The 18,062-nt window shown below is 44.0% G+C and overlaps 3 protein-coding genes across 6 annotated transcripts; 1 reads left to right on the top strand and 2 right to left on the bottom strand.

The window, feature by feature from the left end:
- Window positions 1-141: 141 nt before the first annotated feature.
- On the top strand, window positions 142-5,010 carry LOC112881902 (protein ODORANT1-like). The gene is made up of 2 exons (XM_025946824.1): window positions 142-670; window positions 4,083-5,010. The coding sequence occupies exons 1-2, from the start codon at window positions 408-410 to the stop codon at window positions 4,642-4,644; spliced, it is 825 nt and encodes a 274-aa protein (XP_025802609.1). The 5' UTR covers window positions 142-407; the 3' UTR covers window positions 4,645-5,010.
- A 1,698-nt stretch (window positions 5,011-6,708) lies between these two features.
- LOC112881894 lies at window positions 6,709-16,104 on the bottom strand. Of its 4 annotated transcripts, XR_003226544.1 has the most exons (19): window positions 15,964-16,104; window positions 14,841-15,554; window positions 14,073-14,731; window positions 13,037-13,170; window positions 12,771-12,923; window positions 12,577-12,688; window positions 12,137-12,476; window positions 11,700-11,913; window positions 11,498-11,587; window positions 11,043-11,298; window positions 10,808-10,920; window positions 9,846-9,944; window positions 9,716-9,763; window positions 9,512-9,622; window positions 9,280-9,370; window positions 9,080-9,186; window positions 8,813-8,879; window positions 8,703-8,749; window positions 6,709-7,909 (listed from the first exon to the last, which is right to left on the bottom strand). XR_003226544.1 is itself a non-coding variant. In XM_025946807.1 (17 exons), exons 3-16 carry the CDS (start codon window positions 14,326-14,328, stop codon window positions 9,080-9,082), a joined length of 2,124 nt encoding a protein of 707 aa, XP_025802592.1. In that variant the 5' UTR covers window positions 14,329-14,731; window positions 14,841-15,554; window positions 15,964-16,104; the 3' UTR covers window positions 6,709-7,909. The 4 variants fall into 4 exon arrangements, 2 of the variants coding, with proteins under 2 accessions (XP_025802592.1, XP_025802593.1); XR_003226543.1 differs by lacking the exon at window positions 8,703-8,749; XM_025946807.1 differs by lacking the exons at window positions 8,703-8,749; window positions 8,813-8,879.
- On the bottom strand, window positions 14,399-17,360 carry LOC112881178 (pentatricopeptide repeat-containing protein At4g01400, mitochondrial-like). The gene is made up of 2 exons (XM_025945868.1): window positions 16,246-17,360; window positions 14,399-14,498 (listed from the first exon to the last, which is right to left on the bottom strand). Exons 1-2 carry the CDS (start codon window positions 17,358-17,360, stop codon window positions 14,399-14,401), a joined length of 1,215 nt encoding a protein of 404 aa, XP_025801653.1.
- Between the last annotated feature and the right edge of the window lie 702 nt (window positions 17,361-18,062).

Genomic DNA, 18,062 nt, shown 5'->3' with positions numbered 1-18,062 from the left:
CTCCCCTTGTGGGCGCGGTCTGCCCCCTCTTTTTCCATTGCGCACTTGCGCTCCGTCGCCGTCGCCAGCAGATAAAAGGAACAGGCTTCGAGGAACTATAAAAACACCCCCTCGCGCGGCGCACGCACGCACGCACACGCTCACCTCGGCTCGCCGCTGCGGTTGCCGGGCACCTGTCACTCGGCCCTCCTTTTTTCTGTCGATGCAGCTACTTGGTTAGCCGGCCCGTCGTCTACCGCCTGGCCCTGCTGCCCCGGCCAGGCCGCGACCGCTATTGGACGCCGGCCGGCCGGCCTCGCTCGCGCGCGCCGCGGCGGCCTTTTTAACAGGACCTCGCCGCGAGCTCACGGGCTGCTGCTCTCGGCGGCGGCGGCGGCGGCGGCGGGGTATATATCTAGGTAGGATAGATGGGGCGGCAGCCTTGCTGCGACAAGCTGGGGGTGAAGCGGGGGCCGTGGACGGCGGAGGAGGACCGGAAGCTCATCAGCTTCATCCTGAGCAACGGCCATTGCTGCTGGCGCGCGGTGCCGAAGCTGGCCGGCCTGCTGCGCTGCGGCAAGAGCTGCCGCCTGCGCTGGACCAACTACCTCCGCCCGGACCTCAAGCGCGGCCTCCTCACCGACGCCGAGGAGCAGGTCGTCATCGACCTCCACGCCAAGCTCGGCAACAGGTACGGTGCCTTCATTTCGCATCCATCCATCCATCACGCCATGCATATGCATGCATGCATTCGTCTCTGGATGCATCTATCCATCCATCTACGGAAGAACATTTTCCACTACAAATTGAGTTTTTTTTAGCCGTGCACCGTATGATTTTGGTAATCACGGTAGGTGCGAGGAACACGTACTCTATCTGTCTCGGTAGTACTTCATTCCACATACTTAATTATATAATTAAGTACTAGCTAGCTTAGCTTGTTGAATTATATATGTGATTATCTGTCGCAAACCACGCCAGTTGACTTGACAAGGAACACGTACGTGAGCTTGCACAATAAGCAGAAAAAAACATGCTCATGATTACACGATCATCTGTACGTAAGGCATACGTACACGTAGGTAATAAGTAAAAGCGAGCAGCTTTTTCATCACGCGTACGGCAGCTACCGCGTGCGTGCGTGCTGTTATTTTTTTGAGCAAAACTACCGCATGCTTTCGCACGCACGCAACGCAACGCAAGGTTGGATAGATTTGCTTGGCCGTGCGTGTGCGTCGTCGATCGTCCGATCCGTCGACGTCGAGCAACAAGGTAAACTAGATCGATCATTGACCAAGGACCGGACCAGTACACATGTCACCTATCATTGCGAAGAAATAACTGAAGCCCCTCGTGGACTCCTTTGCACACGTAATAAGTAGGTTGCTTGTCAACACACTCAATTAGCAGAGAAGAACTATCGCCCTCTGATTGGTAAAACAGAAGGACAGGAATTTTGCCAAGTGTGCATCCATCACACAAATTCAGAGTAGAGCCCGTGCATCCTCAGATGAGGAGGTGAGATCGCTGTCAAAGCGTGAAATATAGGCTAGTAGAACTGTTTGGATGCTCTCTGACGAGACAAAACATGCATAGGTAGTAGTACGAGATTTTTCAACTTAGATGCTTCTTGGAGTGCATGGTAGTCAACAGTTTACAGCTTCATCTGTTCCTGTATACATCTGATTTATCCTCAACTTCAGGCTTTTAGGCAATAATATATAAAAGAAGAGTTGCATGCATATGCATATATGACCACATGTATTTAATATCGTCACTGCTAACAACATGCTTTGAAATCTCCATGCAAACCTGGTGAATGATTAACTATATTTTTGGAGTTCTATTCCGCAACAAAAACTTACACTAAGTACATCAAACATCTTTCATTTTTCATATTTATCCCGGCCGAGGTTGGACCCAGGACTAATGTAGACATTAATCCCAGATCCAATGGCTAGAGGGTAGGAGGGATCTTTAGTCTCGCTTGGTGTCACCAACCGTGACTAAAAGTCTGAACTTCTAGTTTCAGTTGGTGACACCAACTGAGATTAAAAGATGACCCTTTAGTTCTGGTTGGTTTAAAAGGAAAGTATCCCGACTAGAGTCGCATGTGCTGTGTCGGTGTAGGGTGGCAAGGAAGAGAGATCTTAGGTTCGAGTCCTGCGGACTGCAGAGTTTAGGTTGGCTTGAACAATTATTTTTTTATCCCTGCGAACCCTTTAGACCGGGACTAATAGGGCTGAGCCTTTAGTCCGGAAATCGGGATTAAAAGGAGTTGTGGATCGGGACTAGGCCTATTCTGTACTAGTGTGTACTTTTTTATCCCCTTGTAAAGGAAATAGCCCATGTGTGTGTGTTTCATCCATGCTCACAAGTCACAAGTAAGGGCAAGATCATTTTTCTAGCTACGGGAGTCTAAAATTTTTTAGATTATTAATTGCAGTGCTCGTCAAATTATATATATGGTGCTCTAAAAAAGTTTCATAATTTTGTCTTGAGAAGCGATGCATAGAATCAGGACATGCTGGTGATCTATTGCCATCGTACGAGGAAACATGACATGTCACATGACATTAATTAGCTTCTTGTAGAGATTAGCGAAGTATGAACATGTTTCTTTGTGGTCCTTGGTTTTGGTGCTCTAGTCATGTATCAAGTGTGTAGTTTTTTACTTTTAGCAAAGGCAAATCAACGTCCTCAGTCACAATCATGTACCAACTGATGTAGATATATTTCCCCCATAATTTTGGTTCTATAGGATAAAAAATATTTTTAAAGTGAATTGAAAATTAGAAAAGTTAAAATAAATTTTCAAATTTGAATTGTGGATACGGTAGTTTGTGATGATATATCCTTCAGTTTAGAGGTATTATTTCAATTTGTGATGATTATATTTCTTGCATGTATAGTTGGTTCACTTTGTAAGGGTACATCATTTCAAAGATTTGATATATATTTTCTAAAAGTTTTTCAGTTATGTGAGAACTCTCAGTTTAGTGTTAATATAAAATCTTTTAGTGATTCAGCCAATTAAAATGGCAATTAAACCATATCCGTTGGATCTATGACCTTAAATTATATACTATTGGAAAAACCTCGAATAAAAGTTCACATATTTACATTTGATTAAATAGTTTATAGTAGGCTTCCTCATGTTTACACAAAGACCATTAAAGTTTTATGAACTAGACTTATACTTTTTGGATTATTAATTTTTTTTTCACTGCTTCTCAATGATGAATAAATTTGAAAGTGATAAAAAGTGTAATAATATGTAGCCTAGGTCCATATGGCCGGCACTTATATGTAGGCAATTCTCAAGTCGCTTATGGTTGTTCCATAGCCATTGAGAATTCACCAATGGCCATTATAGATTTCCTGGATCACTTTCTTGATGTGTAACCTAGGGCACTGGCCACTATCTTCGCTTGTGTGGCTAATAAACCCTACACGTTGGATTTGGAAATCGCAAAAGCATCGCACTTTGGTCCACTTGCCTCATTGGAAAAATGGAAGGAGCTAGAAGTTTTTTTCTTGTAAAGGTCACTCTATGCACCAACCACTTTGTTGTTTTGTCAGTCACATAGCTTAAAGAAACCGATGAGATTGAAAGGTCGATAGATTGTGACCTTTCATATTGCACTTCAAGCCAGAGAGTAGTTTTCTTTTTAGAAAAAGCAAAATCATTTGTGCGTGCGCAAGTGATGATTCATCATCGCAATTTAATTTCCACGGCAGTGAAAACATGCATATTGAGGAAATATTTGGCTGAAAATCACGTGTGGAGGCAGGTTAATCTCACACACTGATATCTCCCTCAGATTCCCATGATTGAGTAACTCAGTGTTGCTCTGACAAAACAATTAATGCTTTCTTAGCATATTTTTTTAAAAAAAATTCTAAAGCGAAAGTGTCAAAATTTACTTAGTTAAAACCGCCACTAGCTAGATGATCTTTAAATAGTTTGGAATTTGCATTCTTTCCTTTTTCATTTTAGCAACACGTTAGCATACCCAATCTGTTAATTCTCATTCTTAGGCATGCATTCATTCATGGTATGTATGGTACTAATTTTTTTGGTCCTATGTGCGTTGGTGCAGATGGTCAAAGATTGCTGCTAAGCTACCGGGAAGGACTGACAACGAGATCAAGAACCACTGGAACACGCACATCAAGAAGAAGCTGATCAAGATGGGCATCGACCCGGTCACGCACGAGCCCCTCGACGGGAAGACCAGCAGCCCGGCCACAACCTCGCAGTCCGTCGTCACGGCGGATTCAACCAAGTCCGACGAGGCGACCAAGCAGCAGAGCCCGCAGAGCGACGCCGTCAGGGACGACGTGTTGGCAGACGGTTCCAGCCCGACGGAATCGAGCGCGAACACCGTTAGCACGGGCGGAAGCAGCAGCAGCAGTAGCCACGACCAGGACCCGCTGGTGAAGTGGCTCCTGGAAGAGGACCCGCCCACCGGCGACGAGCCGTGGCTCAACTTCACCGGCAGTGTCGACGTGGACGAGCTCAGCAGCATTGCCGCCGGCGGTCCGGAGTTGCCGTGGGACGGCGCCACCGACTGGCTGCTCGACTACCAAGATTTTGGATTGGGGGACGACTCGAGCTTGGTCGATGGCTACATGATCAACAGCTCAAACGGAGCAAACTAGCTAGCTACAGCCGGTGAAGATGATGATGCATCAGCTTGTGTTGCTACCAGTGTAGATAAGTAATAAAAAAACATGCATATGGAGGTTGTGAAAGGTGAAATGACCAGATCGAAGGGTGATCAAGAGTTCTTGCTCTCCTTGATCGATCCAACCAACGGCTGGGATGCATTTGATGGGGGTGTAGTAGAGAGAGGCGTATACGTAGATTTAGCTGTGTTGCTTTTTTTTATCCCTTTGAGGTTAAGGGGTTTGTGTTACTTGAAAGATGTGTTTCTTCTCAAAGAGAAGTCGTAGAACTTCTTGCTGTTGTATGTATATATACATGCTTGCAATACAAAATTGGTGGGTGGTTAGGTGCTGTAGTTATACTTTGGTGTGTATTATTGTTAAGTCGCACCTTACGAATAGGCATTATTGTCTATGGATTACTAATTAATGAGCAAATAAAGATGTGTTTCCTTCTCGGAGAGCAGTAGTTGAAATCATCTATATCGTTTTATGCTGTTGTGGATGGTGTTAGTTGAATTGCTCTGGTATCTTTAGTTTAGTTTTGTAAGTATGTTCAACAAAGATGTGCGCTGTGGGAGCAGGTAGTGTGGATTTGGTCAAACATCGGTGTATTGTTAACTGTAAGGCATTCTTATGTGCAAATTGCATACACATGTGGTGTTTTACTTAAAGATTAGTGATCAAAGATTCAAATGCACATAAGATTTGTTTCTGTGCATGGGTGGTGAGATTCTTGGTCCGTAGTTGGTCTACATATGTTTTCTTAGGTTGAGATACTGTTGAAGTGTTAACGGTTGAGTAGGTAGCTCTTCTCAAGTTCAACGGTGCAGTTGAGTTGGCAAGATAATCAAAGTCGCTTGTATACATGGCACTAGTTGATGAAGACGCTGTTTTTTACTCAAGGAGTCTTGACAATAATTCAAAGGGTGACAAAAAAAGAAAGGGGGTAAATGTACGAAAAGGAGCGAAAATAAGTTGGCAAAGAACAGAAAGCGAAAAAGATTCGCTCCGACGTGAAATGTAAAAGTCTCAAAGATGCGATGGATTTTTACCGTTGTCAAAAGGAACTGAAAAGATAGGAGACAAGACTCGCTAGTCGTGACAATAAGATGAACCTATCTAGAGTCTATAGACCAGACCCATTTTTGTATATGTATCCACCCTAAGCTTCACTTTGGTTATTGACTAATCAAAGTTGCAGGTTTTGCTACGTATTATGCCAGTAATAACACGGGTATTTTTAGTGGCAGACTCCATTGACCAACTCCAGGGAAATGCTTAGGTACGCGTGCTGACAATAACAATGCAGGTTAGCAGCGTACGTCAGTGTGGGCAGTGCCGGCAGAGCCAGAGTTTCATGCAAGTATTATTCGAGTTGGTGGAAACAATGATGGGTGAATAGCTAGATCAACTGACGCAGATTTTATTCTTTGAGCTTGGTCCACTGTTTCGCTGTCAGCCATGGTGCTAATCAACCACCAAATGAACCCTATTCGAATTAAAACTCGCTGCTCAAATGACCTCATCCGATCGAGATTAGCGCCTTAACCTTCTTTTTAAGGAACATACAAAATAAATATATATATATATATATTTACATATAATTGAATGCTGCAACTTTAAATGCTATCCACGTCTGGCGCCAATACGTGCATATGCAGCAAATCGACGTGTCGTCTGAAACTGAGTGAGCGGTTCAACTGAAGTTATGGCAAGCCTTTGCATGCAAGGAAAATGCATGCTGCACGTTCAGTGATCAGATAGCTAGATAGATGTATCCTCTTCTTCTTTATCACGGTTGCTGCTATGTCTTAAGATGCATAAAGATACGTGGATTCCATTCATGCCAAGGAATACAGACGTGTACAAACGATGCAATTACCTGTTCTGCTGATGATTGTAAGATGGCTCTCGAGAAAGAAACATCTTATTCAGTGTCTTTCATGAGTGTTGTGACTTGAAGCAACACATCTTTCCCTGCCGTTTGTTAATTGTTTTAATATGAATGGAGTGTCTGAGTTAACTGGCAGGTACATATGGTCATGTCACACTCAATTCACAAAAATATATGTTTGTTTGATTTGAAGCAAAACAGAGAGCTCGGAAGTGCGGAAACTTGTGAGCTCTACCATATCATTGTGATAGTAACAACTGCTAGAGTAAGAAAACTTCACGGCTTCACCACATGTCCATATCCATTTTTTTTAAAGGTGTGCCCTACTACACTGTACTGTGGGAGAGCTCCAGAAGTTTCACCATCCGGCAGCGCATTTGCCCGGATTCTGTCGCCCAATCTGCGCCAACACACGTCGGTACCCGAGGCGCTAGCGTAAGAACTCGCCAAGAAATCCAGCGACACGAGGGCGCACTCGGCTTGAAGCGGACAGCAAGGGCGCAGCAGCTGGTGGCGCACGAGCTATAGCTTGTAACATCCCCCGGGCGATTGGACCAACGGGACACGGGCGACAGCAACAGAATCTTTAACAATTCCGAGGAGGCTTGTAGAGCGAGCAAAGACGGGGGAGGGCAGCAGGAGTGGTACAGGACTGGACTCCAAGTTGTGGCCATGGACGGGTGCAGGCGACTCCCAGGGCCTATCATTAGAGCGAAGAAGAAGAGGTCAGTAGCCTTGTCGAGATGACGTGGTCACCTGCAACCTGACATCCTTTGGAGGCGGCCATGGACGGACTGGGCGCGTGGCTGTCAGGTTTGGTGAAAACCAGGACAAGGGCCCTGGTGAAAGCTTGCTGAATAGATAAGGTGGGTTGGTTGGGTGATCCCAATCAGAACTTTGTTTTATGGCCTCGTTGATGGGGTGTCTGTGCTCGCCCAAAGATTTTTCAGATGCCCCCAAATAAAGCATTGCGAAATGAGGCTGGAAATAATCATGCTTACCAGGGCTCGTGAGTCGTGACTAGTGGAAGCACTGCCGATTTGCTCCGGGAAAAGGCACTGAATATTGGGCAGCAAAGCGAAAGGGGGGCTAAAGAAACAGTGACAGCATGCGTGATGCGGGGCTGTCATGAGGTGATATCACTCCGGAGAGCAGTGGGGGTGAGTCGCTGTCCGGGAGTGGGAATGCTCGGGTTCTTTTGGCTGGGAGAAGGCGACCAAAGTGACAGTGCCGTCTCATGACCTTGCGAAAGGATGGAAGCACCGGTGATTGGTAGATGGCGTTGAATGGTGCTGAAGCTTCCCAACTGATGTAATGCATACTCAGGATGATGAAACCCAGCTCCAGTGCCGAGAAAGATTCCTTCATACAAAACAAAAGGATTGTTCAGTACGGAAGACGGAGTAAAAATACCATACCAAGGCTTTTAGTCACAAAAGAACCTTTCAAAAGCATCGTGGACCTGGATCCCAAATGAAACATCAAAAAAGAACATGAGCTACTAGTCACACGACTACACGAGATTTGAGAATGAACCTGTAATTTCACAGGAAAAAAAAAAGAAAATACAATGCAAGCGAGAAAGGAAGCATCGCCTCTTCGACATCGAACTTGGTTTCTCTACATGCAATCCAATGTCTTCTGATTAACACAACTAACTTGGATAGTGAGAACTGAATGGCTAAAAAATATCACAGTAAATAGTGTAATATTTTGCATCAAGCATATGGCATGTGCTGATGCAGAAGTTTTGCTCAGTCTTATGTGGATCCAGGCATCCTGCTTTGATCACAAGTTTGAACTTTGAACCCAGATCAAGCTCTGGCGAGTTAGGGCTTCCATCTTATTCAGTACTAACTACTAACAGAGCTAGTTCAAATCCTTCAACAGAAGTTCCAACAACTCACCATGCAGTTGCAGGAGAATAGTTCAAGAGGTGATTACAGTTGGCTTCTCTGAGAAATTTGCACATAAAGGACAAGCGAAAGCACCAATTGGCATGAGACAATAATTAATTGTGCCGCTAAGCTATCCCAATAAAACAAGTGGAGTAGATAGAATGCAAGTACAGTCGTACAGGAGTAACATGATTAAACATTACTTACACAATGGGGGTCAAAAAGCGTAACTATTAAGGGGACCAGACCCAATATACCTTCCCAACCAATAGAGATCTGCTCTAGTCGTCAATCCAAACAAGCCCTAAGTAGGAATCATAGTAAGTTCTCAGCAACTGTAAATTGCATATCATGTCTCCTAACTTACCCAGAAACATGCACAGCTGCTTTTTATTTCTTCTTCTGATCTCATGTATGTTTCATCTCAATATCAGCTGCCAGAAGATGGCATGAAAGCTTAAAAGCCAAAAGTGGTATACATAATTCTGTACAGGGTTAACAACTCACAATACTTTAATCACACAAGACTTGAAGAATTGCTGGCAGCACACTGATAAAAGATGTTACAAAAGTGCTTCCGAAGATCATTTTAAACAATCAACCAATGTTTAGTGTCCACAATTCTAAATGTTACCTATACTGCCTTGGTCTTCTCCAGGGCTGGTTTAACTTCAATCTGTTTCGTCCATTCACACAGTAGGGTATTTACTTCATCTGGAATTTCATCATGTGGAGCATGACCTGTTATATTCACCATAAAAAGAAAAATATAATGATGAACAACACAACTTTTGAAAATGAAATCAGTAAAAACATTAGGATTGTGGGGGGTACCTGCATTCAACTCTCTGATTTGAACCTTGCTGCAATGCTCTCGGAGCATGGTAACAAACGCCTCAGATTTTGTAAGGGGATCTTTCATACCCTTTGTTTCAAAGAAAGTAAATAAAAACAAAATTAACCTCCCACACATTAACCAACTAATTTGGCAATAGTTATAGATATGTCATTAGTGGATGATTCTTTATTGACGAATGATTGTCCATGTATGGTATAAGGTACGTACCTGGATAACTAATATTTTTCCTCCAAAAGAATCAAATAAAAAGTTAAGAGGAATTGAAAGATTGAAGCTGAATACACTCTCAAGAACTGTTAAAGCACCAGGATCATAAGACTGAATTTATTTGTCAAGGAAACTTTCTGCAAACTGCGTTGCATAGACTGAGAGTTAAATGTATGCCAACTATACTGTGCAATATGAGGATACAGCTCTTATAATCTGGTCCACAAGTGGCTTGTCCACCCGTCCCGTTCTCTAAACAGGAAAAAGTATTACATAAGAATGGAAGGTACTGTTGAATTAAAAGAAAATAAAAGTGACTTCATAGCGCACATACAGTAGGATAATATTCTTTAAGAATGCCCTCTACTCTTGATCTCAAGAAGAGCAAAAGAAGCTGTGCCTGCAACCTGGAAAGCCAAGATGTTTTTCTTTCCTGCAGGTGTTTGCATTTACAACAACAATATATTTCAGAGATAAGGGTTCGATGTCAGAGATTTTGTGTTTTCTACACATCAAATGATCATTTCTGAGAAGTATTGTTTTAATGCATGCAAGCACCATATATATCTTGGTCGTGAAAAATATAAGCCTCACCTAGGTTCATTTCAGTGTCACAAATGATTTTACAGTTCCGTATTCAACAAAAAAAAAATCATAGTAAAGGTTTCAACAGCTAGGCTTTTCACATCGACACAGATAATTAATATTACCAGCCAACAAATTCAATTTGTAAGGCACATTTTTTAGATATCATTTGTAGCCAACACGGGCATGGAAATGTATGAGCCAGCTGCATGCATAAATCTATTAGCTCTGCAAATTAATATGATGGAGGTTTCAACAGCTATGTAAGGTTGATGTGCTACATAAAAGCACATCAACACGGAAAATTAATATTACTAGCCACAAATTCAATTTGTAGGGAAATTTTTTAAAATCCCATTTGTAGCCAACAGGAACATGAAAATGTATGAGACAGAAGAATGCATACATCAATTAGCTCAGCAAACAAATATCATGAATGTTTCAATAGCTATGAAAGGTAGATGTGTTACATAAAAGCATAATATTACCAACCAACAAGTTCAATTTGCAGGATTTTTTTAAAAGAAAATGTATGAGACAACCATAGCTCAGCAAATTCATATCATAAAATATTGATCAGCTCAGCTCACAGGTAAGCACTAGGTTGGTTTTGTAATAAAACCATATACGAATGTGAAATTTCAATATCATATAGTAGAGAAGAAGTAAATCAGAATGCAAAGATAGGATACAGAAGATCAGTTGCCTTACTTCATTCAATGGGACAAAGGGGTAATTTGGAACAACCGAACCAGCTGAATTTAAAAGAACCAGAGACTTTGCAAGAGAAGGCCATAAACCAGCAGCAATGGCACAGATATAGCCTGAGAATATTTGAGGACGGTTATGACTTTATCAGGATTTTTTTATAACTTCATTAAGATTGTTCTGTGCAAAAGTTGTATTTCCCTTCATCTGTATAGTAACTTTATAATAGAATCGGTACCTCCAATAGAGTTGCCAACAAGATGAACAGGTTCCCTCACAACATCAATAATAAAGTCTCTCAGTAACTCTGACCAGAAAAGTTCTGAATAGTTGACATTTGGTTTCTCTGATTTCCCAAACCCAACAAGAGTAATTGCCCAAACTCGGTGGCCCATATCAGCAATGTTGTCTATATTGTCACGAAAATGCTCCAGGAAAGCTCCAAAACCATGCACAAGAAGAACGGCTGGACCTTCGATGCCAACAAAAGTGTACTGCAAAGTAGGATTGAAATAAGGAATTTGCGGTAACCAACATAAATAAAGTTGTTTACATAGAAAAATTTAGCCCACAAGCACAGAAAAATATACTGTAAATAATGGTTGAAATAAGGAATTTGCGCTGACCGACATAAATAAAGTTATGTGCATAGACAAATTGAAATGCATAAGCACAGCAAAGTAAGAAGAATACCTGTACAAGATAACCCTTCCATCTCCAAATTCTTATAGGACAATTTCCCTCAACAGATACTTGGGATTTTGATGCCAAGAGCCAATACCACTGTCATATAAACAAATAGATTGTTAAGGGCAAATGAATGTGATGTCTGCTTTCCCTATCGATTGAGCCCAACAGAGGAGAACAAGCTAGGAAAGATATAAAATAAAAATACCTCCATCGAACATATAGCATCTACTGCTGCTTTCACTGTAGGTGTTGAGTACCCAAATGGTGATAGGAAACCAGCATTGCGATCTTTCTCGTATTGAATAGTATCATTGTAAGCTTTCCTCCTGGATATGACTCCAAGCTGAATTGCAGGACCAAACAAGGTGTAGAATGAGGCACCATCTCTGGTTTCAGCTAAACGCACTTTATCATGCAATCTGGATATGGAGTAAAATCAGATCAGCTACGAAAACTCTAGGGATTCGTACAATATCAATGACTGTATTCATGAATAAAATGGAAAAAAGAAGTGGTGGTCCTCCATTGGAATCTAGGCAGCATTTCTAATGGAAGCACACTGTGGATATGTAATCTTTGTAATTTAGATCAAGTCCTTGGCAAGAATTTGATTGAAAGAAAAAATTAGTTGGTGACACATACTCTTGCCAACTAGCATTTCCTGTGCCTTCGAGGTATCTTAGGTAAGCAGCCAAGGCATCCAAAGTAATATCTGTTCCACCCCTAACTTCAAGTGAGTTTTCAGATGCAAACATTGAATTCATAATTCTCCTTCCTGATGCACCAGAATCCATGGGGATATCCTCTATGTTTTCGCCATTGCTGCTGGTGCTTAATGTAGTGTTACTTTTGATCTTTCTTTGACTGAGAGTCCTTTTTAGAATAGATATTGCAGACGTGTTCTTGAGAGGGACCCAAGTATCCTCTCGTGTTCTACTGTCTTTCAGGAAACCTTTTAATTCTTCCAGAGTGGGTAGAAAACCTGATAGGAAATCGTTATAGTAGCTAAAAGAGAACACTAAGATGCTCAAAGAAATGAGCAAAAAAACATACAATCCAAAACAAATAGAATTGAAGTGCACCTGTGCCTAACTCCAAATTTAGAGCAGGCAAAGCTGTAGCAGCAAGAGGTGTGGCCATTGGTAGTTTTGTCTTTAAAAATTGGTCGTGTGACGTTGATACTTCTTCCAAATTCTAGTACAATGTTTAGAGGATATTAGCAAGTCGTACATATTAAGTTATTAGAGGATAACATGAGAGGCTGTAACTAAACTACCTTATAGTCATACAACGGGGCACTCCAAGCCACTATCTTGGGAGGGCTTCCCCATGAGAATGACCCATTAGATAAAGATGATTCAACATTGGCCAGAACATTGCGCACTCTATATTCAACTTCCTCTTCTGTAAAAATAAGACCTGCTTGCACCTGTTATGCCCCATCAATGCATGCCACCAGAAGATATGTATGTTAGATAGCTAGATGTGAACCTACGTGCAAACTCTTAAGCTAAATTTGTAACATAAACCTTGCATAGTGACCTCATTCACAAGCTTCAGCACAACATCTTCAGCATTTCCCAAGCCTATGAGCAGATCAGACTCCTGAGATTTCAACGCCATCTTAAGATCTTTCAGAGCAAATAGCAGCAGTTCCAGCATTTTATCTGAATAACCTGCAAGTGATGAGGGGGAATTATACAAATGCTTTCTGTCAATGTGATTCACTAATTGGTAACACTACTAATTTTAACACTGCAGAAGCAGGGCTGGTGACCAATTAGTCACTAACAACCCCATCCTCATTCTGCCAACCTAACTATTTGAAAAGCAGCAGACGGGTGAGTTCCAGACATCCTATAAAAGTTGAATGTGATTCCTGTGAAGTGTGTAGAATCACTGCTACTTAAGAAATTGCACTACCAACCATCAATCCAAATCCAACAGCACGAGCCACTCCAAAAAAAAACACACAGTAGCGAATTACTGTGCAAATGTCCTGTGCCAAATCCTTGTACATATCCTACTGTACCAGCCTAGCAGGAAATCTAGACCAAACGTCCCTGAAACAAAAGATTGAGGTCGCATGCAGCCTTACTGTCTTAAGTTGTGGGCTATGGCCCAAGCTGGACAGTAACTTATGGTCCTGATTTGGGTGAGAATGCTTCTAAGAAGCAGCAAGAGCGTTGCAGTCTAAGGCAGAAATGGTTTCTACATTTAATGAGTAGCTTTTGATGTAAAGCAACCGAATGTTTACTGCTGCTGAACTTCACGATTAGCTGCAACTAACGAGTTCCACAGTGATTGCAGTTGCAGACAACCCGGACTTATTATTTCGAGTTAGCAGCAGACACTGTGCTCAGTGTTCAACTTCAAACCCCACAGGCCCCAGCTGCCTCAACGATGAACGCACGAGAGACGGTACAGAAGCAGCACGAACGAGCAGTCGATCAAACTACCGCACGAGCACGAAGGCAATGCACCGATCACGCCACGCGCACTATTCCCAAATCCCATTCCTCAGCAGTCAACCGGATCACGGGATCAGACGGGTAGCAGCACCAAACCAGCAACATACCTGCGAGGATGCGTCGGTCGAAGACGTAGAGCGGCACGACGGGGCGCCGCGGCTCCGCGACGGCGGCGGCGAGGCCCGGGTGGTCGTCGATGCGGAGGTCATGCTTGAACCACACCACCGCGGCCGCGCCCCCGTCCCTCACGAGCGTGGTGGCATTGGAGGCGACGATCCGGCCCCGGCACCGGTTCCGGAGGACCCGACGGCGGTGGGTTGGGGCTGGGAGAAGCGGCCCCAAACGGAGCGCGAGAAGAGCCATGGGAGGGGCAGCGCGGCGGCGTCAGCGGCTGCAGCAGCAGGAGCCATAGACGGGGATAATAAGGGCGGGGCTAGGGCGCGCCCATGGCGAAGTTGTGGCGGAGGACGGCTGCTCGGAGGCGTCGTGAATTTTCTGTGGCGGAGGGCGGCGGGGCTACGCAGAGGCGCAGCCTGCGCAGCAGAGCGCAGGGGAATCGCGCAAGGCGCAACAGAAAAGTGGGGTCATGGTCGCTGGGCCGGCGCCGGTAGAATAGTGGCGAAGAAAATGTTCGTATCTGTGTCACTGGAAGTCTGGAACCGCTGATAAATTCAGGCATTGGCCTGTTTGAAACCCCAGTAATTTTTCGCTGAAATCGGAAATCTGCAGGGGACAGTTAAATTCCCTTTGATTTGGGAAAATTACCCTGTTGCAAAGAGCTTGCTATGTTACTACAGGCAAGAATAGCAGAGCAGCAAATCAGTACCATGCGTTCCATCCACGGGATTGAGCCGAAAATGAAATGCGAGAATCACCTGGCACTCATTTGCAGGGGTCCCAGTGCTATAGCATCAATCATGTAGAACTCATTCTTCAGTAGTTAGCTTACTGGGAGTCTGCATGTCGAAGATTGAATGAATGAAGCATGGTTAGCACACAAGATATCACCAATTGAGATCGCTCATAAGTTACAAATTTGCATTCCCCACTCCTTGAATAACTATTATTTTATCCAGCAATCATGGAATTAATCATAACTAAGATGCTTTATGTACTCTTTGGCTCTTTGCAGCAACCATACTATGATTCAGCAAACTATCATTATGGAAGCAGCTTGCGACAGCTTTTTTCTGTTCCTAGCCAGCAGGACCCCGCTGCTTGGCAACATCTCGTCCCTGAAGCTTAAACTCCATACAACTTTGCAGACCTCACAAGTGATTAGTCATGGTAATTTCACAAGAAAAAACAAATATTCCTGTAATGTCCACCCCTCCCCACAAGAAGCAAATGTTGGTGGATAGATGTCCTGCTGATAAATGCAGGTTTTGTTTCTCACAGAGACCATGTACAAGCTTCTTTCTAAATCCAGTAATAAGATGAAACTTCACTTCAACAAATCAGCAGCAGCTGGAGTCCCGTGCGTAAGATCTCTTACACTCTTGGTGCATCAATGCAATGTATTATTGCTGTGTTATCTCCTTGATGGTTGATAAAAACCACACTTGCCAGAAGCCAATGAGGATTTATACCTGAGAAGTCAAAATGTTTCCAACTCATTGTTCGGAAAAAAAAAAATGTTTCCAACTCAGGCGCACCAAAAGCTTTATCTGGGTATAAGAAGATTGGCAAAGATGTATTAGGATGCTGCTGTACTCCATGCAGAAGAGCACAAACACTGCGGTACAAGGAATAGGAGGCAAATGATAGGTTTGGTTCAGAAATTTTATCTCCACAAATTACTGTATGAACAGATCCAACCAAAAGTCTCAACTCTCAACTACCGAGCTAATGAAAATGCCAAACAAAACAAGTTCAAGAATTTGTTTTTACTGTCGGTATAGGATACAGGAATGCTTTAGAACATAACACTACATAGTAATTAGGCTTTGTCCATGCTATATTATGATTCATATTATGGGTTATCAGGAGAGCGCATACCTTCTTTGAAGCTAACCAGCAAGACAAACTGGATAACGCTACCACACTACTCCACTAGAGGCATTTAAGCGAGAAAATTCCAGTTTCAAGATACCTACTGCTATTTTCTTGCAGTACTGTTTCTTTATATCCATCAGAAATTGAAGCTCGCTTGTTTGTTTTGCATCTGTCACGTGACCTCATTTTAAGGTACACCTAGAGATTGTTCTTGAACCATGCCGCTTTCCTGTCACCATCTGCAACAATACTGCCTCAATACAGTCCTCGTTGTTACAAACACACCTGATCACTGAACTCCAGCTCTCAACATGTGGAACCACTCCAAGGTCAAGCATCCAACTCATGATTTCTGCAGCCTCCTTAACTTTGCCAACTGCACAACAGCCCTTGATAACTGAGTGAAACACAGAGAAATGTGGCACAAGCCCTTTACCCACCATATCCACCAGGTAAGCCTCCGCCTTTTCGTATAATCCGCTTTCGCACAGCCCATTCACCAATGTTGCATATGTTGCTGCATTCGGTGTGCATCCACTCTCCACCATATCACCAACAACCTTGCAGGCATCCAGTGGCCGCCCCTCGCGGCACATCCCAACAATGACCGTGTTGTAATGCACAATGTCAGGGGAAACTCCACGGCCCCGCATGAGACAGAGCAAGCGATATGCCTCTCGGAGCTGCTTCTTGCGGCACAGGGCGTTCAGCACGGTGGTGTACGCCAGCGGATCGGCGGGGATGCCCCTGTGCAGCATTTCGTCGAGCAGTGTAGCCGCAGTGCGGACCTGGGCCTTGCGGCAGAGTGACTGGGTAAGGATGCGGTAGGTGTCGGCGTCAGGGGATACATTAAGTGAGCGGAGACGGTGGAAGAGGGAGAGTGAAACGGCGACGTGACCGGAGCGAGCGGCGGCCTCGATTAGCAAGTTGTGGGAGGCGAGGACGAGCGGCGCGGGGAGGGGCAGCCGCGAGGAGACGAGGCGGAGGAGGTGTAGCGCGGACGGGAAGTGGAAAGCGGTGGAGGAGAGGACGCCGAGGAGGCGGAGGAGGAGCTGGGGGTGGAGCGGCAGGGGGCTGGGGCCGGAGACGAAGAGGGAGTTGAAGGTGGAGAAGAAGAGCTGAGGCGGCCGACGGAGGCGGAGCACCGCGATGAGGACCGGGAGCAGGAGGCGCGGGGACGGCGGGGACGGGAGGCGGCGGAGGAGCGCTAGCGCGTGGGGTAGGTGGTCGCGGCGGCGGGCGAGGCGGAGCAGGAGGGAGTGGAGCGTGGCAGGGTGCGGCGTGGTGGTCGGGGAGGTGACGGTGACGAGCTCCAGCGCGAGGAGCGGGTCCGGCTGCGAGGTCACCAGCTTGTGCAGCCGCGCCGGCGAGATCGGCGGCGGCGATGGGAGCATCGACATCGGCGTGGCTGTAATTGGCGGCTTGGGCTGGCGATGGGCTACAAGCCTACAAGCGAGACGAACGACGGGAACAAGACTGGGCCGTGAGGTTGGTTTGGGTTGGTGGAGGCATGGACCGGGCTGAAAAGTGGATCAAGTTATGTGTTGGCCTCTTACGTTCCGTGGACCGCTGTTGTTATAAGAAAATGGAATAAGTCATTTTTACCTCCCTGGATATTTTGAGACGAGCCCGTCTTCCCTCTCTGAATAATAAAACTTCTGGACTCGTCGAACTCGCAAGAAACATGACCTTCATAGCTGATTTTTCTCAGTGATTTTTCTTTTTTTATATTTATTTTGGTTAAATCTTTAAAGAATCATAATTAATTATAAAAATTTTAAAATAAAAAATCTAATTTTGTTGGACTCCACATGAGTAGATCTATGCAGTGAATATATGATATGATATAATTTAGTAAAAAATTATATTATAATTTTAGATATATATTTTTATAATTAATTCATATCTACAGTTTTCGGGGTCCAATTATGATGTATTTTTTATGGTCGGTTAATCATTATATTATTGACCTACAGTAAAAGTTTCATGCTCATTATATCATGTGTGCTTGAGCAAGTGAAGAGCATTGGATATAGCTTGGAATTTAGTTACTCAAGCATACATAATCCAATAAATATTAAATTTTTACGAAATCTCAAGCA

Source organism: Panicum hallii, chromosome 2 (assembly GCF_002211085.1).
Source record: "Panicum hallii strain FIL2 chromosome 2, PHallii_v3.1, whole genome shotgun sequence".
Lineage (NCBI taxonomy): Eukaryota > Viridiplantae > Streptophyta > Magnoliopsida > Poales > Poaceae > Panicum > Panicum hallii.
This window is presented reverse-complemented; position numbering and strand designations above follow the sequence as displayed.